This window comes from Nycticebus coucang, chromosome 18 (assembly GCF_027406575.1).
Source record: "Nycticebus coucang isolate mNycCou1 chromosome 18, mNycCou1.pri, whole genome shotgun sequence".
NCBI lineage: Eukaryota > Metazoa > Chordata > Mammalia > Primates > Lorisidae > Nycticebus > Nycticebus coucang.
Window position 1 is genome coordinate 57,510,264 of NC_069797.1, and position 24,660 is coordinate 57,534,923.

General features: G+C 54.3%; 2 protein-coding genes across 2 annotated transcripts; one reads left to right on the forward strand and one right to left on the reverse strand.

The window, feature by feature from the left end:
* Positions 1 to 6,857: 6,857 nt before the first annotated feature.
* P3H4 (prolyl 3-hydroxylase family member 4 (inactive)) lies at positions 6,858 to 14,147 on the reverse strand. Its single transcript, XM_053569780.1, has 8 exons — positions 13,596 to 14,147; positions 13,276 to 13,428; positions 13,031 to 13,202; positions 11,865 to 11,993; positions 9,880 to 10,025; positions 9,161 to 9,244; positions 7,588 to 7,732; positions 6,858 to 7,291 (listed from the first exon to the last, which is right to left on the reverse strand). Exons 1-8 carry the CDS (start codon positions 14,073 to 14,075, stop codon positions 7,269 to 7,271), a joined length of 1,332 nt encoding a protein of 443 aa, XP_053425755.1. The 5' UTR covers positions 14,076 to 14,147; the 3' UTR covers positions 6,858 to 7,268.
* Positions 14,148 to 14,913: 766 nt separating this feature from the next.
* FKBP10 (FKBP prolyl isomerase 10) lies at positions 14,914 to 23,202 on the forward strand. The gene is made up of 10 exons (XM_053568447.1): positions 14,914 to 15,401; positions 18,442 to 18,587; positions 18,851 to 19,040; positions 19,144 to 19,289; positions 19,646 to 19,835; positions 20,015 to 20,160; positions 20,707 to 20,899; positions 21,343 to 21,485; positions 21,660 to 21,823; positions 22,219 to 23,202. The coding sequence occupies exons 1-10, from the start codon at positions 15,154 to 15,156 to the stop codon at positions 22,402 to 22,404; spliced, it is 1,752 nt and encodes a 583-aa protein (XP_053424422.1). The 5' UTR covers positions 14,914 to 15,153; the 3' UTR covers positions 22,405 to 23,202.
* Positions 23,203 to 24,660: the final 1,458 nt, after the last annotated feature.

Here is a 24,660-nt window from a genome sequence, read left to right on the forward strand (position 1 = left end):
TGAGGGATGGACAGGAGCAGGAGAGTGGGGTCGTGGTCGGTGGGGGGTGGGGGGAATGATGTGACAGACACCTGCCTTCTTTACTACCCTCTGTCCAGGGGAGGAACCTTGAGACCAGAGGTTACCCAGGGCCTGCTCCTGTAGGCATGTGCTCAGCCAGCAGGGGCTCTTAATTATAGAGGTAGCTCCAGGGACACTTCACTGCAAGGGGTGTGGGCGGGGATGGAATGTCAAAAAGAAAACAGGAGACAAGAAAACAGAGATAGGACGGGCCAGAAATAGTACAGGCGAGGGTGAAATACCAAGAGCTAGTGGAGGAGGGTCAAGACCTCTCCAGAGAATGTCTGTCCCTGGCTGTGCTCCCTGACTCACCCCAAGCCCTCCAGGGTGCAGTTCCAACAGGAGCCCAACAGGACAGGCTCCTGCCATCAGGCTTGTATTCTGGAGCCAGGTCTCACTGGCTCTCTAAGCAACCCCCTCTTCCCCCAGAGTTGTAGTGGGGGAAGAAAGGGAGTGAGCCCTTGAGTCACCAGCTACCTGCTCCTGGCCTGGGTAGCTCCTCACACAGGCTGACACAGCTGGGGCCCCACCCACCCTGCCAGCCTGCCGGCCCCTCCCTGGCTCCACAAGCCGAGAGAGTGCCTGCCTTGACAAGGCGACCTTCCCAAGGAGGGGCTGCCCTTCCCATGACGGGCACACGTGCTGCAGTTTCTCCCTCACCTATGGAGAGTCCCTGGGAGGAGGAAGAATAGTTTGAGCAGAGGCCCCTTTTCCTTGGACATAGGAGGAAACCAAGGCTGGAGCCAGAAAAGGAAAGTTCCCAAATTCACACAAGCAAATTTCCTGGGGGAGCTGGGACTTGAAGCTTTGTCTCTTGTCTGCCAGCCCACTTTCTTCACCAACATAAGTCTCTCTCTTTCCACCCCGTGAAGGCAGGGCGCAGTGGGGGAAGACATGAGAACTAATTTTGCAGGCTGGATTTTATCAACCAGAGGTGAGATTTCAGGAAAACCTTGGGATTAGAGAGTCAAGGCTTGGGGAGGGGTGGGGCAGTAACCTAGGCTCCACTCCTCTAGGTGGGCCTGTGGCCTAGGACCCCAACAATCAGTTATGCAAAGAGACTCTTCCCCCCCACACCCTCTCTGCCCTCTTTGCCTCCCAGGTCTCCCTGCCCTGGATTCTCCCTGGGTGAGAAGTGGGCTGGGACATGGCAGCTCCTGGCCTGGCACTTTAATCCCCATTTCCTGAGTCCACATCCCACAGCCCCCAAGGAATTTGAGAGTTGAGATCCTTGAATATTTCATCAGCACTCCAGCCTCCCGTTAAGGCAGCAGCCAACTTACAGGTCATGGATAATTTATGGCCCCAACAGAGAACCTGGAAGGGTGGGGGAGGAGCAGGAGAGTGGGGAAGGGAGGAGCCTGGGCTGGGCTGTTGACAAGGGTGTTGGACAGAAGCCAGCTGGGTCCAAAGTGCATGTGAGGTTGGGGAAGGGACTCCAAGGCAAGGGACATTTCCATGTTTGAGGATACCAGCATCTTAATAAATAAATGAACAAAATAGGGTTATCAAAAACGGTGCTAAAGGTTAAAGTCGTATGACAAGCGTCTTCTGACTCCAGACCTGCCCCTGTCTCTCTGTCTGGATGTATAACCTCATTTGGAGATAACATGAAAAAATTTTAATGGGGGAGATTTTTTATGGCTGTTAGGCCATCAAATTACCTCTTATTCCCCACACCCACCCAAGATCAGGGAGAAAGGCCTGACTCCTCATTTACATTGTCTGAACCCTGACCCGTCCCAGCCTCCTCTTCCAGGAAGTCCAAGAGGATTTAGATAAGGGTCTAGGAGGCAAAAGGAGGGACTATGCTTCTCCTTACTTCACCCAGGAACATAACATTAAGTATTTCTTCTGAAAGAGAAGATGGAAAATGTAACCCAAAATGGAAAGTATCAAGTTCTCTTGGCCTCTTCTTTGCATGTGACCTTAGTGAGTTCTTCCAGGGAGTCAAAGGATCAAGTATAGATGCTTTTCCATTTATGATGGGATTGTGTCCTGATAAATCCATCTTAAGTTGGAAATGCATTTAATACACACACCTCCCTCAGCACCCGTGGCTCAAGCGGCTAAGGCGCCAGCCACATACACCTGAGCTGGTGGGTTTGAATCCAGCCCAGGCCCGCCAAACAACAAGGACGGCTGCAACCAAAAAATAGCCAGGCATTGTGGCAGGCACCTGTAGTCCCAGCTATGTGGGAGGCGGAGGCAGGAGAATCGCTTGAGCCCAGGAGTTGGAGGTTGCTGTGAGCTGTGATGCCATAGCACTCTACCCAGGGTGACAGCTTGGGTAAAAAAAACTCCTTGGCTCAAAGGAGTAGGGCGCTGGCCCCATATGCCAGAAGTGGCAGGTTCAAACCCAGCCCTGACCAAAAAACTGCAAAAAAAAAAAAAAAAAAATCAGTAATATACACACCTAACCTACAGAACATCTTCTCTTAGCCTAGCCTACCTTAAGCGGACTCAGAAAACTTACGTTAGCAAACAATTGGGCAAAATTATCTAGCCCAAAGCGTGTTTTATAATAAAGTATTGAATATCTCTTGTAATTTATTGAATTCTATACTGACAGTGAGAAACAGAATGATTTCTACTGAATAGGTATTATTTTCACACCATTGTAAAGTCTAATAATAATTATAAGTTGAACCATTGTAGGTCAGGGACACTATGAGTGTTGTCCAGAAAGTATCAAGCCATGTATGTCTCCAATTTTCATATTATATAGCTGGATACCTTTCAGACAGACCTTGTATGTATGTGGAGGGAGGGGTAAATAAGCAGGCATATCCTCCCCCTTACCTCAGTTTCCCCACCTGAGTCATGGGCATGAAAGGTATTCCCCTCCCAAGAGCTGTCTGAGGGACAGAAGAGAGGTTATTCAGGCATCCTGGCGCCAGCTGAGATTCAAGCAGGCAGTGATTATGGGGTGATGTGTCCACAGGTCAGGCCTGGGGTTTGGGCTGGGGCTGGTTCCAATGGCCTATCCCCAGACCCCAGAACACCCCCATCTGATCCCCAAGTCATCTTGGAGGTTGATCATGAAGGGGGCTGGGCAGACCTGTGCCAGCTTAGCTTAGAATGAACCCCAGCCCTGGGTGCCCAACCCACACTCTTAAGGCCTCAGTTTCCACACGCGTGAAATTGGGACCATCTGGGCGGCGCCTGTGGCTCAGTGAGTAGGGCGCCGGCCCCATATGCTGAGGGTGGCGGGTTCAAACCCAGCCCCGGCCAAACTGCAACAAAAAAATAGCCGAGTGCTGTGGCGGGCGCCTGTAGTCCCAGCTACTCGGAAGGCTGAGGCAAGAGAATTGCTTAAGGCCAGGAGCTGGAGGTTGCTGTGAGCTGTGTGATGCCACGGCACTCTACCGAGGGCCATAAAATGAGACTCTGTCTCTACAAAAAAAAAATAAATAAATAAATTGGGACCATCTGCCAGGGCTGTTATTGCACAGGAGTTTCAAGAGAAGGCCTAGAGCAAGGCCCCAGAGTGGGGAAACCAACCATGGGGGTAGAAGGGCTTGAGTCCAGTGGTTGCCAGGACTTCCCCAGTACCAGCTGGACACAGCCTTTTGACATGAGGTAGGAGTCACTCTTTGTCTTCAGGGAAGACCTTGTTCTCCCAAAGACAGGGAACACCAGGGTAAGACTTCAAGAACTGCTTTTTAGATCTAAGAGGGGAATGTCTTCCACTAGAATTGGAGGTGGGGATAGGGGAATGTACTCACTCTCCTGACCATTATTCTCAAGATTCAGAAGTTCCTGGTTCTGGCTCAGTGCCCATTGCTCAGTGAGTAGGGCGCTGGCCACATACACCAAAGCTGACAGGTTCAAGACCGGCGCAGGCCTGCTAAGCAACAATGACAACTGCAACCAAAAAACAGCTGGGCGTTGTGGCAGGCGCCTGTAGTCCCAGCTACTCAGGAGGCTGAGGCAAGAAAATCACTTAAGCCCAAGAGTTTGAGGTTGCTGTGAGCTGTGATGCCACAGCACTCTACCGAGGGTGACATAGTGTCCCACAAAATCAAAAAAAGTTGCCAGTTCAAGTGACCCCAGCAACTCTGTCCACAGACCACTAACATCAGGGCTAATCCCAGGAGCTGATAAAGTGGGTTGGGCAGGATAAGGCTCCGGTAAGGCCTTAGAGGGAGGGTGCCGGCTGCTCCTCTCCCTCCCTCCCTTCCTCTGTCCCTCACTCCTTTGTCTTGCCTTCCCCTCCCCTGCCTCCCTTCTCAAGCTCCTTGCTCCCTCAGTGAGCTGTGGCATTGCTGGGGAGGACAGAGAGTGGCTTTATTTCCACATCCCACAGCCATCGCCTCCTCTCCCTGGCCCCAGCTGACAGCTAAAGGGACAAGGCCAACACCTGAGCCCAGTGCATTTTCCCTCCCCTCCCTTCTATGAGTAGCATTGATTTAGTGAGAAAAGCTCCAAACCCAGCTCAGTCACCAACCACTGAGGAACTTGGACGAGCTGCTTCTCATCTGGCAGGCTCACCTGAGCAGAGGGGAACCGATAGCCACACTGCAAGACTGTTTGGAGCATTGTACTTAATATAGCAAGTGACTGGCACACAGTACATTTTGGTAGCTATGATTTCCTGAGGATGGGGCCTCCTGGGTCCTATTGTGTGGAGTCCTCCCTAACCCCACTACCCTGCTGATTCTAGGGCTTAGAGGTGCTGTGTGGGTGTGGGGGCAAGGTGGGTGCAGTGAGCCAGAGCCCTGGAGGAGGCAAAGTCATCTGGACTGGGTGGGGCTGGGAGACTGGGCTAGAAGGCCCCAGAGGGATGGCACAGACCGGTTTGGGGAGCTGGCTAGGCAATGGGGAGATGCTGGCAGCAGGAAGAGGTGGGAGGAGCTGGTGGCTCCCTGGAACAGAGGAGCTGAGTAAGGCATACTAGACTGGGTGGTGTGGCCAAATGGCTGGGTTGGGGTGCCTTGAGGGGCTGGCCTTCCACTTCCAGAGATGCCCACAGCATACACTGCTTCACCAGCACACACTGAAAGACACCACTCTTAGATGCACAGAGGGACATAGCTGGTGACACACTGACACTGCAAAGCCATCGCCTCTCTGAGCCCTCTTACCTGGCTGTTTCCCCATCTCACGTTTCCAACATGGCTAGCCAATCTGTACTTTCCAACATTGACTGTTTGCCACCTGTCCCCTCTGCAACCCAAGTTCCTCCACACAAGCAGGGTCTGCTTCATTCACCACTATATAAGCCCAGCACCTACTGCATGCCTGGCACACAGTAGGAGCTGAATGAGTGAATGAATCCCTCTAAACACACGTCCATATCACACATACACACGTCCAGAGACCCCGAGGCTGCCACGGACACCCGCAGACCTGTGCACCAGGCATCGGCAAACACTCAGATCCACACATCCACACACAGCAGCCCCACACCCGGCCATCCAGATTCCAAAGCTCCTTACTCAGCCAGGCAGAGTCTGGCAGACACGCTCAAGCACATCCCACTCCCACCCTCTGAAGTGCCAGCCCTGGAGGGCAGCCCCTCCCAGAGAGAGGGGTAGAGCCTCATTAGAGCTGACAACACAGCAGTTTCAAAGGGGTGGTGTAGGACAGGGCCACCCTGACACCTGGGAGCTATCAGGAAACACTACCAGGATAGATCCAAACTACGGGAGGAAGGAGAGAGGAGTGAAGCTCCCGGCTTTGACCTAGGTCTTGCTCCAGACTCAGACTCTGCCCTTCCAGCCCTTATCCTAACCAAGGGGCAGGACAGGAAGGAGTCCTCCTAGACACAGAGGTATCACCCAGTGCATCTGGGGGGAGGGCAGGGGTGTGGCAGTGAAACCTCAGCTTCTCAGCTCTGACTCCAGCAGGAAGACACCTCTGCCACCCTGCCCCTGGGAGGCTAGAAATGTAGGACAGCATTGTCACCCGGCTGGGCCTCTCCCAGAGAGGCCTTTTTGGCTCCCACCTCCTGACTGTGAGTCACAGAACTGGTGGTAGCTACCACGCATCATCCTTACCCCCACACTGCTGGACTCTCTGTCCCCTGGAGCCAATGAAAGATTATACAAGAGGGGTCTGGCTGTGCCACAGCACTCCAAGAAGTGCCAAATAATCCAACTGTATCCCTAGGGCTCTGCTGGCTGTGGAGCTGGGCCCCCAACCTGGCTTTGGAATAGAGGAAAGGCCAGAGCACATCTGCTCTGACTCTAAAGAACCCGGGTCAGTAAATGCCAAGAAAGCGAACACCAGGCGGCGCCTGTGGCTCAGTGAGTAGGGTACCGGCCCCATATGCCGAGGGTGGTGGGTTCAAACCCAGCCCCGGCCAAACTGCAACAAAAAAATAGCCAGGCGTTGTGGCAGGCGCCTGTAGTCCCAGCTGCTCGGGAGGCTGAGGCAAGAGAATCACGTAAGCCCAGGAGTTAGAGGTTGCTGTGAGCCGTGTGAAGCCATGGCACTCTACCCAAGGGCGGTACAGTGAGACTCTGTCTCTACAAAAAAAAAAGAAAGCGAACACCAGGAGTAAACGTCCATGGCCCCCTCCCCACACTTCCCATGTTCCCAAGGGAAGTGATGCTGAACTAGGAAAATGCAGGACATCCCATCTTAGAAATCTGAATCCACCATCTTCACAAGCCTAGAGTAGGCACTGTGTCCTCACTCCCCCTGGTGGTGGGTCTGCAGTTGCAGGTTGCAAGCTCCCTGTCACACAACATTCCCCACCAGGGGAAGCACCAGCCCAGGTTGCCCCATATTCTATAGCCGAGGGAAGGTGAGCGCAGAGGCAGGGAGGGAAGGACCTGTGCCCACACAGCCAAGCCCCGGGGAGACTGGATCCAGGTGCTGTGTTTATTGCAAACATTTATTAATCACCTGCTATCAGGGTGCTGGAACTGCTGGACTCCTGGTCCAGAGCTCTTTACAACCTTGGCTGACCCTCTGCAATTCAGTCTGAGACTCAAGCCAGGAGCTGGAACCTCCTCCTCCAGGTGGGAGGAGCGGGAGGGAGGTGGATAGACCCCCATTAGCCCACCTGCCACTCTGTCGTCCAGAGACACAGAAGAGACAGGATGGAGCACTGCTCATGGGTGGGCAGGATGCGGCCCAGTCAGCTGTCCATCGATTTAAAGTTTTAATAAATAGTTCCTGTTGCTGCCCAGGCTGGAAGGCGTGGTGCCATTGTGCCCAGTGTTCCCAAGCTCCTGAGGGATGTGGGGTGCCCCTTCTCATGATAGTTCAGGCTCTGGCTCTGAAAAGGGAAGGAGAAAGCACTGGGGTTAGCCCATCTCGGCAGCTGTCCAGGTGCTGTCCTGGAAGAGTGAGGTTCCCCAGGAACAGGTCTCAGCTGGTGCCAGCTCCAGGGAGACAATGTACTACCCCTACCCCCAAGTGAGACAGGGGTTGCTGGAGGCTCCTATAGGAGGGGTCCCAGCACCTACACACATATTCTGGGCTCTGAAGTGCAGTTGGTGGATCCATATATTCCCAATATCCATCTCGGGCTGTGTTCCTCCCCCTGTCCCATCCAGGACCCATGTCACTGACCAGCTTCAGCCTCGTCACCCTTGGCATCCAGCTCCTGCCACCAGTCAGCATAGAAGCCCTCCTCGTAGTCACCTTCTCCCTCAAACTCTGCGTCGGATGGGGCATCCTCAGGCCGCATGGGCAGTTCTGTTTCTTCCAGCTCCATCTAGAGCAGCCCCAGGGTTAAGTAAGAAACCAGGTCAGAGCAGACCCACCACTCAGTCCCCAAACCCTTTCTTTCTGTAGTCTCAAGGTCTAATGAGAATGTTTTGACAATTTCTCCTGCAAGGCCCATTCCCACACTGCCCCCCCCAACCCCGAATGGATGCATGGGACTCTACTAAACACTACCCCCCTCCACAGCCCCACAGCCCCACCTCTTAAGCACAAGCACCCTGGTGAGAAGACTGCTAGTCCACGCATGTTACAATGTGTGCTCACACTGCTGCCCTGCCAAGAACACCTCTTCTCCCCTGTGTGCGGGTAGCTAGCTGATCCTCCAAAGCCAGGCAAGGACTGTACCCAGCCCTCCTCTGGCACCCAGAATTCACCTCTCTAGCACAGTTTATGTCTCCTTCCCTAGAGCATGAGCTGCTTGGGAAAGGGACTGTGCCTTTGTTCCTAAGCCTGATGTGTGGCAAACAGCAGGCCACAAGTAACATTAAAATGGCTACCATTCACTGAACACCTACTGTGTGCCAGCTCCAGATTAAGTGCTTAACATACTAGAGGTCATTTAATCCTCACTGCCATGGTGTGAGATGGGCATGATTCTCCCCATACAATGGATGAAGAAATATAAGTTGAGAGGTCACCTGAGACTTTGCCTGCAGGCTACCCAGCTGGTAAGTAGAAGGGCCAGTCTGGCTAGCACTCACTTATGTCATCCCCATTATACAGACATGAAATCTGAGGCATAGAGAGGTCACACAGCTGTAGGATATGACACTGAGTAGGGCCATGGAGGTGTGAACAAAGGAGGGGGGTGAATAAACAACCACTGAGCAGAGCACCTCAGAGACAATCAGGCTGTCAAAGCCTCATTTGAAGTCTCTGTGATACACTATGGTCCTTTCTTCCTGGTGTGCTGCATCCATTCAATCGTTTATTCACTGGTTCATTCAAACTCAGTCCTAAGCAGGAAGCAGGGCTCTATGTAGGCGCCATGTGAGAGCTGAGAATAACCTAGTCCTCCGTCTTGGAACACAATCCTCTAGGAGACTGGCTGGAGAAGGGGCCCAGGGATAAACAAGATAGACCAGGGCTACAAACAAATCCAGGTCTAGCCCACAGGTGGCCAGGGAAGCACAGAGGGTCAGAGTTGGCACTGTATGCCCAGAGAAAGCCAGGGCAGGCACGGATAGCTACCTGGAGGAGACACCATCCAAACTGGCCTGGAAAAAGCAGGATGATAAGGACACGTAGAGAGGGGGGCATGAGAACACTGAGGTAGAGAAGAGAAGCTGGAGAAAAGGGACAGGGACAACCTCTTCTGCATCACAGCAGCTGACTGCTAGCGGCTGTAGCTGAACTCCCTAGGAAAAGGCCCAAGGACTCCATGACAGCCCAGCCCTACAGGGCGGGGGCCACTCACCTCATCGTCTGATTGCAGGTACATGCGCGTGAACTCCAGGAGCTCCCGCAGCTCGGAGGTCTGGTTGTGGTAGAGCGTGGCCTCCTGGGAGGAGAGAAGGATAGGGGCTGAGCTGGACTTTGCTGCCAGATGGCAGGGAGCCAGGGCTCCTAGGATCTGGGCCCACTGGCCCTCTTCCAGCTCAAGGACCAGGGAACAGGTATCAGCTCACATGCTGATCAAATAATCATAGCTGCCTAGAGTTCTGGGTTAAAGAAAATACCGAGGGTTCCGTGGAAAAGAGTACCTCAACTGATTAGCAACATCTGCCACTGACAAGGGAAGTGGGAGTGGCACCATGTGCCCCATTATTTGCCAGCCTTGCTCTAGACTCCAAGGGGTCAGGCTAGGGGCTTCCTGGGGAAGAGGGACAAAGGCCAAAAGATGAGGTGTGCAGGAGGGCAGGCTGGAATGAACACACATTTTGGTACCTCCCACATCCGGACATCTCCATTTTGCAGGTGAGGCAGCAGATTTAGCAAAGGCCATGATGCTCCCAGGACCACACAGCTGTGGGCCTAGGCTTTAAACCCTAGACTTTTTGTTTTAATTGTTGGGGATTCATAGACTTTAACCACAGTCTATATTCTTTCTTTCCACTTACCCTCCCACCTTCCCAGGAAGCCACGAGCTTTTTTACAAAATGCAAGCAAGCAAGCGCCTCAGAAATTGGGGCCCACCTCCCGGGGCTGGAAATCTTCCTCTTCCAGGCCCCAGCGAGCTCGGTGGAAGCGGTAATACACCAGGTTCTGCTGCATGACGCTGTCCTCGGGGTCAAAGAGCATGTAGCTGGCAGCACTGCGGGCGGCCTGGCGCACATCATTCACTGCAACAGGACAGGATAAGGAGCAGCCCCTCAGAGTCTGCCCCATCTAACCTGCCCCAACTCCAACTCAGTCCAGTGCCCTGCTGCCAGCTGCCTCCTAGAATGCCCGCTGGGCTCCTTACCCCACAAAAATAATTCAAGCTAGCAAGAAGTGGGTACTTACCATGTGCCCAGCCCTTTCCAACTCCCTTATGTCATCCCCATTTTTTTTTTTTTTTGGTAGAGACAGAGTCTCACTTTATGGCCCTCGGTAGAGTGCCGTGGCCTCACACAGCTCACAGCAACCTCCAACTCCTGGGGTTAAGCGATTCTCATGCCTCAGCCTCCCGAGTAGCTGGGACTACAGGCGCCCACCACAACGCCCAGCTATTTTTTTGGTTGCAGTTTGGCCAGGGCTGGGTTTGAACCCGCCACCCTCGGTACATGGGGCCGGCGCCTTACCGACTGAGCCACAGGCGCCACCCTGTCATCCCAATTTTTTTTTTTTGCAGTTTTTGGCCGGGGCTGGGTTTGAACCTGCCACCTCCGGCATATGGGGCTGGCGCCCTACTCCTTGGAGCCACAAGCACCGCCCATGTCATCCCCATTTTATGAACAAGAAATATGAGGCAGGCTCAGCACCCGTAGCATAGTGGTTACACCAGCCACATACAACAAGGGTGGCAGGTTCGATCTTGGCCCAGCCCAGCTAAACAATAATGACAACTGCAACAAAAATAGCAGGCGCTGTGGCGGGCACCTGTAGTCCCAGCTACTCAGGAGGCTGAGGCAAGAGAATCGCTTAAGCCCAAGACTTTGAGATTGCTGTGAGCTGTGATGTCACAGCACTCTACCAAGGGCAACATAGGGAGACTCTGTCTCAAAAAAAAGAAAAAAGAAAAAGAAATCTGAGGCATAGGTCACATAGTTGGAGGATAATGACACTGGGGAATTAGAGACCCTCAACCATTCTGCTGTCTGTTCACACCCACGAAGGGTCTCCTGGCCCCTTGGTTCTCAGCCCCTCTGCTCCAGCTCCAAGTTCTCTCTCAGCATCTCTGTGTTGCCAGAACCCTAGAAGTTATCCACCCTAACTCCAGTCAATGCCAAGGTCTCTCTCAAGTGGAAAGCCACAAGTTCTGGTGCTATTGACCCCTTGCCCTCTATGAGCTTCAGTTTCCTCATTTGAAAAATGAGTCCAGGGCGGCGCCTGTGGCTCAGTTGGTAGGGCGCCGGCCCCATATACGGAGGGTGGCGGGTTCAAACCCGGCCCCGGCTGAACTGCAACCAAAAAATAGCTGGGCGTTGTGGCGGGTGCCTGTAGTCACAGCTACTCGGGAGGCTGAGGCAAGAGAATCGCTTAAGCCCAGGAGTTGGAGGTTGCTGTGAGCTGTGTGATGCCACGGCACTCTACCGAGGGCCATAAAGTGAGACTCAGTCTCTACAAAAAAAAAAAGAAAAAAGAAAAACGAGTCCAGTAATGCCAGCTGCATAGTATTGGTGAGAAGAACAAGTAAGAGGCCTTATAACCTGGCAAGTACAGGGTGGACATAAAGTTCACATGAAATTTAAAATAGTTTAACATAGTAAGTTGCACACAAACTTTACGTCCACCCTGTACTTTATAGCTGTTGGCTGTCCAGGTGTCTGCCCAAAGGCCCTTTAATTCTCTAAGGCCACTTTCTGTTCTCCCTCACAAGCCTCTCACTAGCCCCAGGCTCCCACAGGTCCTAAATCCCCAGCACACTGGCATTTCCTCCCATCACCCAGTTCCTCAGTTCTCAGGACTATCTCCCCATGGAGCCCTCCTCCTCACCCCTTTCCCCTTCCTCCCCTTCTCAAGCCCACCTGGGGACTCACATTTGTAGTAGGCAAACTGCAGGTAGTGGTACATGGTGGCCACAAACTTGTCCACGAAGTAGCCACCCACGTTGGGAGTCAAATTGGCCTCACAGTCCACCTTGCACTGCAGGGACTCTGCAAAGAGATCTGGGGGTGGGGGCAGCAATGAGGAGTTGGTGGTATACTGAACAGCCATCCATTGACTGACTCCAAATCCCAGCTCTGCCTCCTAAGCCTGATTCCTTGTACAGGAAAGGTGTTACTGTTGTAATCACAAGATGACACATTTAGTGTGTTAGTTTAGTTAATTTAGTTTAGATACATGATACTGAGGAAGATTACTGTGGGCAGGGCTGACTTATCAACCACTGTTCAACCCCCACCCCAGGTCACAGAGAGAGCCAGGGCATTCTGGGCAAAGAGAAGAGGGCTTTGGAGGCAAGCCAAAGGCCAAACAAAGGGTAGCTCTTCCTTTCTTCTTTTTTTTTTTTTTTTCTTGAGACAGAGTCTCACTATGTTGCCCTCAGTGGTATCACAGCTCACAGCAACCTCAAACTCTTGGGCTCAAGCGATTCTCTTGCCTCAGTCTCCCAAGTAGCCGGGACTACAGGTGCCTGCCACAACACCCAACTATTTTTTTGGTTGCAGTTGTCATTGTTGATTGGCAGGCCTGGGCTGGATTTGAACCGGCCAGCTCCGGTGCATGTGGCTGGTGCCCTAGTGGCTAAGCTACAGGTGCCAAGCCAGGGTAGCTCTTTCTGCCCCCACTTGAGAGACCCTAGAGATAAAGATCCCAAGGCTGGGAGCGATTTCAGGCCACAAAGTGCTTTCTGTGCACACCTGCAGGGCTGTTTCCTTCCTGGGAAGCTTTGTCCCTGCTCTGCCCTCTGCCTGGAAGCCTATGAATCCACGCTTCCTGGACACTTTTGGAAGGAGTAGCTCCCCTTGGAGCCCTCTCCCTCACCCCTTCCTCCCCACTGCCTCCCTGCACGGATATCCAGCAGCTTGAACACTGCTGGCTATAGCCCTCTTCACCCAGCATCTCTCTGCACCCAGCATCTCTCTTTGCACAAACAGAAGTCTCCCTTAGATAACATCTCACTCCAGTCCAGCTCCTCAGCACTGCGTAGATGCTCCAGGTGCAAGGAAGGATATTGTGTTAAGAAACCTTACGAAGTAGATACCTGCTATGGCTGGGTAGAAGTCCTTGAAGTCCACCAGCTCCTGGGCCCCTTCACAGCCGGCCAGACACCGGGTAAAGACCGCCAAGTATTCGGCCAGGGCCCGCTCCATGTCCTCAGTGCTGCTGCGGAAATCCCCGCTGTTATAGAGCTTCACAGCCCGGAGGAACACGGCCTGGGGGGAGCGGGGCAGGGGGAGTCAGGGGGACCCCAACATCTCCCTTCCTCCCCCTTGCCCTCCACCCCACCTCGTAGGGCTGGGCCTCTAGGTCCGTGAGGGACTCGTCGGTGACGTCCAGCATCCCTCGGTAGTAGCTGAGATACTTGGCGGTCAGCTCGTGCTTCGGGTTCCTCTGGAGGAAGGTGTAGGCTGCAGCCACTGCCTTTTCCAGTCGATTAGCCTAGTGGGGTCGTGTGGGGAGCGGGTCAGGAGGGCCAGAGCCCGCAGCCCTGAGCGCACCGCGGGCTTCGTGCTCTGGGTGGGAGCAGCGTTCCCCCGACTGGCTGGGGCAGAAACCCGCCGCCGAGAAAGGCCCGGGGATGGGTAGCCCCCGGGCGGGGCGCCCACCTTGAACAGCGCATAGTGCAGATACTGGTAGGGCAGGCGGCTCTGGAAGTCGCGCAGCAGCTGGCGCGGCGGATAGGGCACCTGGAAGGCGGGCAGCGAGCGCTTGCAGCGCCGCAGGCAGGCGGCGCGCTCCAGGACGTGGCCGAAGAGCCACAGCTCGCGAGCCCACTCGTCGCCGAGGCCGCCGTCGGGGCCCGGCGCGGACCCAGGGGAAGACGCGGCGGGCGGCGCGGGGCCGCTGCAGTTGGCGTGGCAGAAGGCCTCGCTGTCGCGCAGCAGCCTGTGCAGCCGCAGCGCCGCCTCGAGGTAGCGCGCGCTCTCGCGCCAGCTCTCGCCCTCGTACAGCTCCAGTGCGTGTCCGTAGGCCGCGGCCAGTGGCATCAGGTCCTCCGGCGGGAAACCCCGGAAGCTGTACTTCTCGTACTGCGCCCTGGCGCTGCCCAGCAGCAGCCACAGCAGCCCCCACGCCGCCCGACCCATGCCCCCGCCGCGCCGGCCGGCAGTCCCGAGCTGAGGGGCGGCCCCGAGGGCCGGCGGGTGGGAGGGGGTCGGGGCCGGCGGCACGCCCGCTGGGTCTTAGCGCCGGCCATTAGGGCGGGACGGCGGGAGAGGGGCCTAGGTCCCCTACGTTGGCTTGACCTCCTGCCGTTGGCGGGGGCGGGTGTCTTCCCCTTGGCAGATAGATAGTGGTGGATAGGGTAACGCTTCACGCCAAAGATGGGACGCCCATAAAGCCCTTGCCCACACAAGATCGTGTCCCCACCTTAAGATCTAGTCGCTGAGGGACGTGCCGCCTCCCTCTGCACAGCCAGTAAGGCTGAAGCCGGGGAACCTAGTCTTCGGTCTCAAAGACTCTCTGCACACTCCAGGTGTACCCTGCTACTCCGCCGCCCACGTCGGGAGGCGCACACCTGATTTCATCCCAGCACATCTTCCACTGTCACCACCACCCACTCAATCTCCGTCCCCGCGGCACAAAGTCCTTGCAGTCTAGCTTTTGCGGGACAAAGCTGCTCTTCCCCGGAGAAGCCTTCCCTTAGAGGACAGTTGGGGTGCGGGAAAACACTGAGATAACCCTCAGATTCTGGGGCCTCACCACTCATCTGGAGGGGCCTAGATTTGGGGATGCCGACAAAAGAAGCAAGGGATGCTTTAATGCTGTAATCAGGCTTTAGGACCCGGGGGATCCGGAAAAAAAGACGCTGAATTTTTTTTTTTTTTTTTTTTGGAGTCCACTCAGACTACTCATCTTTCCCGAACCTCTCTCCCCGGGCTAGGCCCCAGGTCTCTCAGCCACTGTGGAGATGGGGGAGGAGGACCCGGAGTTCTTTGTGGTGCATTCTTCTCACTGCAGCCCTCTCAGCCTGGCCCCCTCCTCCCATTCCACCTCAACACCACGCACACCCAGCCTGCCAGCTCAGGCCTCCCCAGCCCCCATTCCACGTGGACCAGCCCGGACGGGGTGGGAAGGAGGACAGGAAGCGGGGGAGCCACCTCTGGGAGGAGGGGGAAGGAGGTTCTCCCGGCCTCACTGCCCGCCGTCCAGACTCTAGGCACCATGTTCTCGGCCGGGCCCCCCAGCTACACCCTCCTCCGGCTCCGGCTGCTGCCGTTGCTGCTGCTACTGCTGGTACAGGCCTTTGGGAGGGGGCTGGGCCGAGCCAGCCCTGCGGGGGGCCCCCTGGAAGACGTGGTCATCGATAGGTACTACATTCCCAGGGCCTGTCCCCGGGAAGTGCAGATGGGGGACTTTGTGCGCTACCACTACAATGGCACTTTTGAGGATGGCAAGAAGTTTGACTCGAGGTAATGCATTGGGTACCCCCAGACTCACCACTCTCCTTTCCTGGAACCTGATCTGGGTCCTGCAGTTACTTTCTTGCCCCTTTAAAACGCTGTATTCCAGGACTCACTCGGTGATCCGCTAATCCCAGACAGCACCCTTGGGGGCTCCTAGACATCCATCTCCCCAAAGATAACCCTCCTGCTCCAATTCCAAACCTTCACCTGTCAAAAGACCCCAATTTCGGGCGGCGCCTGTGGCTCAGTGAGTAGGGCACCGGCCCCATATGCCGAGGGTGGTGGATTCAAACCCAGCCCCAGCCAAACTGCAACAAAGAAATAGCCGGGTGCTGTGGCGGGCACCTGTAGTCCCAGCTGCTCGGGAGGCTGAGGCAAGAGAATCGCTTAAGCCCAGGAGCTGGAGGTTGCTGTGAGCTGTGTGAGGCCACGGCACTCTACCAAGGGCCATAAAGTGAGACTCTGTCCCTACAAAAGACCCCAATTTCTTTCACACAAGCTCCACATCCCCCAAAGTACTTGATAATCAAGGTGCCCTGTTTACTTATCTTTGCTGTATTTAAGGACAAGATGGAGGGGGGTGTTCTGGCCTACAGTGTTGGGGGAAGGGGTGGGCCCTGCTATATCTATCAACCTAAGACCATCTACCTTTCCACCTACCCTGACTGTCTGGTTCCATCCCCAGTTTTCAGTGCCTTTGTGTTTAGAGAAGAAGGAATAGAACTGCTTTTGGAGGGAGGTGGGACTTTTCAGCAGCCAGTGGCTAGGGATAAAACTGGGGGCATTATAATAAGACAGCTGGATGAACCTGGGGGTTAGGGCATGGCTTGGTGCAGGGGCTCTGTCTGTCTACGTGTCACCCGGTCGGACATGCTGCACTGGACTCCTTGAAGGGTATTGAGTATCATGCCTCCTTCTGCAGTTCCCCTCTGCACCCCACTTCCCACCATTTCAGCTATAGCAGGCCAATGCCCCAGGCTGCCCATCTTGCCAGGTTTGGGGTTTGCACTGCTGTTGGTGGAGACAGGGCTGTCTGTCAGCCTCAGGGGTAAACCTTGGATTTCTGAGTCAGTGCTTTCTACACCCTTCTTAAAACATACAACTCAGTCACAGGAAAATTAGTGGCCATGACTTTGGAGGCAGGTAATATATATTGGGTAAGAATATGAACTTCAGAATTCATATAGTCCAATTCAGGTTATGACTAAAGATAGGGAAACTTGGCTCTTTAAGTTCTTATCTGAAAAACAGATCAGAACAGCACCTACTTGCTAAGGCTGATATTAAGACTCACACAAGATAATGAATGAAAGGGCGCTTCTCACAGTGCCTGGCAGTCCTTGAGCAAGTTCAAAACACATTATGCTGGACTCTTATAAGAACTGTATCCTGATGGTGTTAAACTTATAGAAATTACTGCAGAGCTTAGACCTTCATAACAGCACCATGAAGAAAACAGGCCAGACTTAAAACTCATTTTGTGGGCAAAGCCAAGTATAGGTAGCAGCCAGGAGTATAGCCCTGACTGTCTTCCCTGGTGGGGACCCTGGGAGCCTGGCTGAGGCTCAGCTCATGAATATCAAGCTTGGAAAACTTTCTTAACCCATGGCCCACTTCCATCAAAATAAAAAACTTCTGAAAACTGAAAAGAAATGATAAGTATATAACTAAAAACAAAAGCCACAGCAATTTTAAAATAGGCCTTTTCTTTTGTTTTTGAGACATTATCTGTCTCTGTTGGCCATGCTAGGGTTCCATCAGCCTAGCTCATAGCAACCTCAAACTTCTGGGTTCAAGTGATCCTCCTACCTCAGCCTCCCAAGTAGCTGGGATTATAGGCATGTGCCTCAATGCTGGGCTAAGAGGGTCTTGCTCTTGCTCATGCTGATCTCAAATTCCTGAGTTCAAGAAATCCTCACTCCTCCTTGGTCTCTCAGAGTGCTAGGATTATAGGCATGAGCTACTACTTCTGGCCTAAAATAGGCCTTTTCAAGATTTGGAACCATTCCCCGTCCACACTTCTGCCAGCTGTGCTTCCCATTTCTTTTCTTGGAGAATTGACAATGAAGTGGCAAAAACATGGGCTTTGGGATTCAGCTGACCACATGTCAGCAGTGTGACCTTGAGCAAGGCATTTAGTCTCTTAAGTCTCAATTTTTCTTATAAGAAAACTGAAAATATTAATGCCCACCTCACAGGGGAAATGATTAAATAAGATATTGAATGCCGGGTGGCGCCTGTGGCTCAAGGAGTAGGGCGCTGGTCCCATATGCCGGAGGTGGCGGGTTCAAACCCAGCCCCGGCCAAAAAGCCACAAAAACAAAAAAAAAAAAAAAAAAAGATATTGAATGCCATGCATTTAATCTGCATATATTAAATGTTCAATAAATCTTTCTCTACCCCTCCGTGCTGTACCTACTACTTCTTTGCTGTCTGCAAATAGTAGCAGTAGCCAAGCCTATACACCCCACCTTACCCCATCCCAGGGCAATAGAAAGTCCTGGCATCCTGGAGGGGGTTCTTTTTGTTTTTTGTTTTTTGTTTTCAGACAGATTGTCAGTTTGTCACCCTGGGTAGAGTGCTGTGGTGTCATAGCTCACAGCAACTTTAAACTCTTGGGCTCAAAGTGATTCTCTTGCCTCAACCTCCCAAATAGCTGGGACTATAGGCTATTGCCACAATGCCGGCTACTTTTAGAGATGGGATCTTGCTCTTGCTCAGGCTGGTCTCGAACTTCTGAGCTCAAGCAATCCACCCACCTCGGCCTCCCAGAGTAGGATTACAGATGTGAGCCACTGCACCCGGCTGGAGGTTCCCTTTTGTAACAGCTCTTCGTCTTAAGGTGGGTGTCACCACTGACCTTGGAGGGAGACTTGAAAGAGAGGCGAGGAGTGCGTGTGTACATCCTGCCTGTGCACAGGAAGGTGGAATCGATTGTGTGTGCATCTCTGTATGATGCAGCTGTGGTCACAGGGAACCATGTGGCTATGTGCACCCTCCCTTCAGCACACTTGAGGCCACTATATCCCATCTGTCCCTTCTCCAGCTATGACCGAAACACCACGGTGGCCATCGTGGTAGGCGTAGGACGCCTTATCACCGGCATGGACCGAGGCCTCCTGGGCATGTGCATCAATGAGCGGCGCCACCTCATTGTGCCTCCGCACCTGGGCTATGGCAGTGTCGGCGTGGGTGAGAAGGGCCGGGCACAAGCTGGGGGTGGAAGAGACCAGGGGCAGAGTCCGAAGGGCAGAGACTGGGAGTGACTTGCTCAAGGTCATGCTGCATGTGCAGTATGGACAGTGGGATGAGAGGAAGGGGAGTGCCAGGGCCCTGGGTGGGGTCATGGTTTAGCTGGGAAGAAGAGGAACCAGAGGTGGGTGGAGGAGTGGAGCAGGACCCTCAGACCCTGCGGGCTACCCCAAACACAAGTTCCTGCTGCTCCACCCTTACAGCGGGGCTCATCCCACCTGATGCCACCCTCTACTTCGACGTGGTCATGCTGGATGTGTGGAACAAAGCAGACACCGTGCAGGTGGACATCTTGTTGCGCCCGCCCCTCTGCCCCCGCATGGTCCAGGACAGCGACTTTGTTCGCTACCACTACAATGGCACTCTGCTGGATGGCACCTCCTTCGACACCAGGTATTAAGGGGCTAGAGGGGCGCCCTGAGACCCTGGGGGCTGTGGCATAAGGAGGGGGAGTCCGGGCCCCACCTGCCTCTCCTACCTCTTCCTCACTCTGCAGCTACAGTCGGGGAGGCACTTACGACACCTACATCGGCTCTGGTTGGCTGATCAAGGGCATGGACCAAGGGCTGCTGGGCATGTGTCCTGGAGAGAGGAGAAAGATCATCATCCCTCCATTCCTGGCCTATGGCGAGAAAGGCTATGGTGAGGGTAATCAGGGACTCAAGGGGGAGTTCTCCAGAAGAGGAAAACCAGGGCTTCACAAACAGTGGTTCAGGCTGTGTACTGCAAAGGGCATCCAGCCAGGGAGGCAAGTCAGGAAGAAATCCAGCCCTTGGTGACAATCTCACTAAGAAGGGGTGCTTTATTCTGATTCACACAAAGACTCAGTATGAGCTGGTGGTGACCCTGGAGGAACCCAGCTCAGGCATCACAAGAGGGGCAAGACGCTGGGCTGCTAATGCGGGGGGAGAGGGCATGGTGCTCACCTAGGCCTTCCTGAGTCAAGGAGCCCTGGGTTGCTGCCCACCTGTATGGCTCAAGTCCTATCCCTTCCCCAGGGACTGTGATCCCCCCGCAGGCTTCCCTGGTCTTTCATGTCCTACTCATTGATGTCCACAACCCGAAGGACACTGTCCAGATAGACACACTGGAGCTCCCCCCAGGCTGTGTCCGAAGAGCTGTGGCTGGGGACTTCATGCGATACCACTATAATGGCTCATTGATGGATGGCACCCTCTTTGACTCCAGGTCAGGAGGGTCCTGAGGAGGGGGATGGGGACTGGGCAAAAGGCAGAAAAGGCTGAGACAGGAAGGAAAAGACCAGGTGTTGGGGTACCCCAGGCAGCAGTTGGGGGGTCACTCTGAGCTGCCTGGGTGGGGAGGGACCCCTTTGACTCCCTCCCTGGCCCTTCCACCTTGTATTACAGCTACTCCCGCAACCACACCTACAATACCTATATCGGGCAGGGTTACATCATCCCCGGGATGGACCAGGGGCTGCAGGGTGCCTGCATAGGGGAGCACCGGAGAATCACCATCCCACCCCACCTGGCCTATGGGGAGAACGGAACTGGTAGGGCTGCTCTCTGCTCCCTCCCAACTGGCAGTGGTGGTTGGGCTCCCCATCCCATGGTAGAATTCCAGTCACTATTCTGCCCCTCTCATTACAGAAATATACACAATTTACATCTTGTTGCCTACCCCTCATTCCCACTCCATCCATTTTCTCCAGGGCAGTGCCCTACTTTCCCTTCCATGGTGGAGAAGGGCTGCCAATTCCCAGGTTTGGGAAGGGAGGGTGGTTGGAAGAACAGGACCAGCATAGCCCTAGAACCCAGGTATGCTAGGAGCCTCAGTATCCCCACCATGCTTACCTGCAGGTAAACTACTGGGAGTTTGCAAGATGATGTGTGGAAAGGGCTTTCTAACTAGAATGCCCCTTTTCTTGCCCCTCATCACAGCAAGAGTATATTAGAAGAATTGACACTGTGGACAAATATCCCATCCCATGTGGATCCCCATGGGGAGGAAGGGGTGTCAGGTCTAGGGGCCTCCATAGAGACTTCAAGCAGCTTCTCCTAGAGTCCCAGCTGACCCCACTGCTCTATTCTGGCCTCAGGAGACAAGATCCCTGGCTCTGCTGTGTTGATCTTCGACGTCCACGTCATTGACTTCCACAACCCTGCAGATCCGGTGGAAATCAAGATACTGTCCCGACCCCCTGATACCTGCAATGACACCACCAAACCTGGGGACTTTATTCGATACCACTACAACTGCTCTCTGCTGGATGGCACCCAGCTCTTCTCCTCGTGGGTCCAGGGCAGGGCCAGGGCTGGTTAGTGGGTGGGCAAAGGTGTGGGGAGTCCTCCTAAGGGTACCCCAGACTCCAGCTACTCTCTTACTATCCCCGAGCATCTGGAGGGGCACTCACACTCTTCCTCCACTAAGTCCCCATCTCAGAGAGCATCAGGGAACCATAGGGTCATGGATTCTTTAGAGGAGAAGGGATGGTGAAGCTAGCAGTAGGGAGAGCTGCTGTTTCCATTTTATGGAGGGGACCCCAAAGCAGGGAGAAATGAGCCTGCAAGGCCGCATGTTAGAGGCAGCACCAAGATGAAAAGAAAAGCGCATGTCTGCAGGGTTGGGCCTCTTGTGTCTGCTGCATGGCTGGGCACCAGGGGACTGGAACGGACGGCTTGTCCTGGTCCCACCTCCAGAGGAGGCTGCGAACTGGCAATCTGCTCTCCCTTAGGCATGACTACGGGGCACCCCAGGAGGCGACTCTGGGGACCAACAAAGTGATCGAAGGCCTGGACACAGGCCTGCAGGACATGTGTGTGGGAGAGAGGCGGCAGCTGGTCGTGCCACCGCACCTGGCCCACGGGGAGAGCGGAGGTGAGGGGCCTTCGTTGCTGGTGGAGGGAGTCAGGGATGCCTTTCAGATGTTTCTGTACACATCCCATGCCCTACTCCCCAGCCCCAAGAGTGGAAACTGAGGCCTGTGAGCTAGGGAGTACACCGAAGCCAGGCCCGGGCCCTGGCCTGATTGGGATTCTTCCCTCCCTCTAGCCCGGGGGGTTCCTGGCAGTGCCATGCTGCTGTTTGAGGTGGAGCTGGTGTCCCGGGAGGACGGGCTGCCCATAGGCTACCTGTTTGTGTGGCATGAGGACCCTCCTGCTAACCTGTTTGAACACATGGATCTCAACAAGGATGGAGAGGTCCCCCTGGAGGAGGTGGGTGAGGGTTCAGTCCTTGAACCATGCTCACACATGCAACCCAACAGGGAAGGCGGCTCACAGGGCACATCTACCAAGAACAATGCATGTCTCCCATCCTGCCTGCCCATGTGCCGAATGAAGTGCCTCAGGCCCTTTGGCTCAGTGCTTCCCTTGGCACACACGCAGCCTGTTCCCCTACCAGGCCATCACTGACTACCCCCTGCCATGCCTTGCACTCTGGCCCCACCCAGGACCCCAGTATCAGTACCTCTCCTCTCCCAGTCCTTACTAAGCTGGGGTGGAGGGCAGCCTGGAATAAAAAACCCCCAGCTGGGCCCCCTCCCAAGGCCACCGCAGCTTCTCAGCCATGATTCTCACTGCCCACCCTTCCCTGGCCCTCCCTCCCCCAGTTCTCCACCTTCATCAAGGCTCAAGCGAATGAGGGCAAGGGACGTCTTATGCCTGGGCAAGAGCCTGAGAAAACCATAGGGGACATGTTCCAGAACCAGGACCGCAACCAGGACGGCAAGATCACGTTGGAGGAACTCAAGCTAAAGTCAGATGAAGACCAGGAGCGGGTTCATGAGGAGCTCTGAAGGGCAGAGAGCCTGGGCCTGGCCTCAGACACAAAGGCCCACTGCTAGGGGCATATGGCAGTGGGACTGACCTGCTGACCGTCACCCTCTGCTGGGATGATGTCTAGGAGTCATGATACCTAAAAAGTCAGAGGAAACATCTCTGGTCTTCCAGAGCACAGACCTTTGTCCCATTTTCTTCAACCCCAAAGACCGTCCTTAAAAGGAGTTACAAAGCCAGTTAGGGGACAGTGGGGTCTAAAGTTGGATGGGGCCATTGGTGGCCCTTCTCATCCACCCAGTCACTAGACAGGAGGGCTGAGCTCCTCATGTCTTTGTTTCCCCAAACTTCCCCTTTATTTGTGCTTCTAGTCATGCTCATCTTCCCAACAGGAGCACTAGTGGGGGCTGGGGACCCCTTCGGCCCTCCTCTCATCCCTGACTGGCTCCCGAGGGCAGCCCTACTTCACCTTTCCCATTCACACTTCTCACTTGCCTCTAGTTGAGGCTGACCTGTCCCTGGGGTGCTGGAGGTCAGGGCTGGGCTTTGAGTCACCCTTTTTCCCTAAAGAAGGCTCCTTTCTGTAAGGAACCCTAAGAAAAAAATGAAAAGTGTGTGTGAGGTGACCTGCTTAGGTGGGATTTAGGGCTATGAAATCTTTGTGTGGGGGAATAAGAGGGTGGGAGGGAGATGGGCAGAGCCCTCAAAGGACCTGGTGTCAGGTCCCTCTCATTGTGCCAAATAAAGGATGAAACTGAAGGCCTGAGGACCATGAAGTGGAGTGGGCCCAAAGAATGGCCAAGTGGAGACAAATCAGGCTGTTTCCTGGCATCCCCAGCACTAGATGGTGAGCACCCAAATCAGGGGCTCCCCACTCTGTAAGTTTCCTGCCTCCACTAGGCCTAACCTGGGGGTTTCATGTGAAAAGGAAGCCCTGGACTCGGTGCCTGTGGCTCAAGCAGCTAAGGCGCCAGCCACATATTCCTAAGCTGGCGGGTTTGAATCCAGCCAGGGCCCGCCAAACGATGATGGCTGCAACCAAAAAAATAGCCGGGAGATGTGGTGGGCGCCTGTGGTCCCAGCTACTTGGGAGGCAGAGACAGGAGAATTGCTTGAGCTCAGGAGTTTGTGGTTGCTGTGAGCTGTGATGTCATGGTACTCTACCCAGGGTGACAGCCTGAGGCTCTGTCTCAAAAAATAAGAAAAGGAAGCCCTGGTCTGTCACTGGGAGGGTGGATGTCCAGAGGAGAGGCCTCCAGGGGAGGTATGGAAAGATGATCCCTGTCTCTAATTGTCCTAGTTGGACAGGAAAGACAAGGACCTTGGTTTCAAACACAACCTACAAAGCCCAAGGAAGAAGTTAAACTGCACAGGTCAGATTATACTTTTTCAGTAGATCATTTCCAATGCTGTGATGTTCCCAACTTTCCCTGCTCCTGGCCATTGGCCATTCCTCCCTGCCAATCCTACTGCCTCTTGCCAGAGGAAAGGTAATCGAGTTCCAATATCCAGTGTCTTCGGGGAGGACTTGCTTCAGCACCAGCCAGGCCATCTTCTCTTGCTTGCCTGACTGGACTCCAGCCACTGCAACCACGATGACATCACCTGCCATCTAAGTATGTGGGACTTGGGAGAGAAAATGATGGGACTGGACCCATACACGGAACTGCCCCAATAAACACTGATTTCTTGCTTAGCCTCCCCTGAGAGACATGCCTGCTCTGCATGTCAGAGCCTGACATTGGGCAGCAAAGCATCCAGAAATCCCCTTGACTGAGATCTGAAAGTGGTTCCAACCGAGCCCCACATGGGCAACCACTCTCTCCTTCCAAAATCTAATAGAAAATCCCTGAACTGAAGCAGAGAAGTGCAGCTTGATAAAGAAGAAAAGGAGGGTGGCGCCTGTGGCTCAGTCGGTAAGGCACCGGCCCCATATACCGAGGGTGGTGGGTTCAAACCCGGCCCTGGCAGAACTGCAACCAAAAAATAGCCGGGCGTTGTGGTGGGCGCCTGTAGTCCCAGCTACTCGGGAGGCTGAGGCAGGAGAATCGCTTAAGCCCAGGAGTTGGAGGTTGCTGTGAGCTGTGTGATGCCACGGCACTCTACCGAGGGCCATAAAGTGAGACTCTGTCTCTACAAAAAGAAGAAAAGGAGCAGGCTGTGGTCAGGAACATTCACATCCTGGCCCTCGGTCCTACCTAGGGAGTTGGGGCAAGTTATTTATCCTGCCTAAGCCATCTGTGAGTGCAAGGAACTACACCTACTTGCAGGGTCAT

Coding starts and splice junctions, on each gene's coding strand:
- FKBP10 (XM_053568447.1), top strand. CDS start 15,154: ATGTTCTCGGCCGGGCCCCCCAGCTACACCCTCCTCCGGCTCCGGCTG. Junction 20,900..21,342: donor GGCACCCAGCTCTTCTCCTC/GTGGGTCCAGGG, acceptor GCTCTCCCTTAG/GCATGACTACGGGGCACCCC. Junction 21,824..22,218: donor GAGAGGTCCCCCTGGAGGAG/GTGGGTGAGGGT, acceptor TCCCTCCCCCAG/TTCTCCACCTTCATCAAGGC.
- P3H4 (XM_053569780.1), bottom strand. CDS start 14,075: ATGGGTCGGGCGGCGTGGGGGCTGCTGTGGCTGCTGCTGGGCAGCGCC. Junction 11,994..13,030: donor CTTCTACCCAGCCATAGCAG/GTATCTACTTCG, acceptor CCCCACCCCCAG/ATCTCTTTGCAGAGTCCCTG. Junction 7,292..7,587: donor GGGTGACGAGGCTGAAGCTG/GTCAGTGACATG, acceptor TTCCCTTTTCAG/AGCCAGAGCCTGAACTATCA.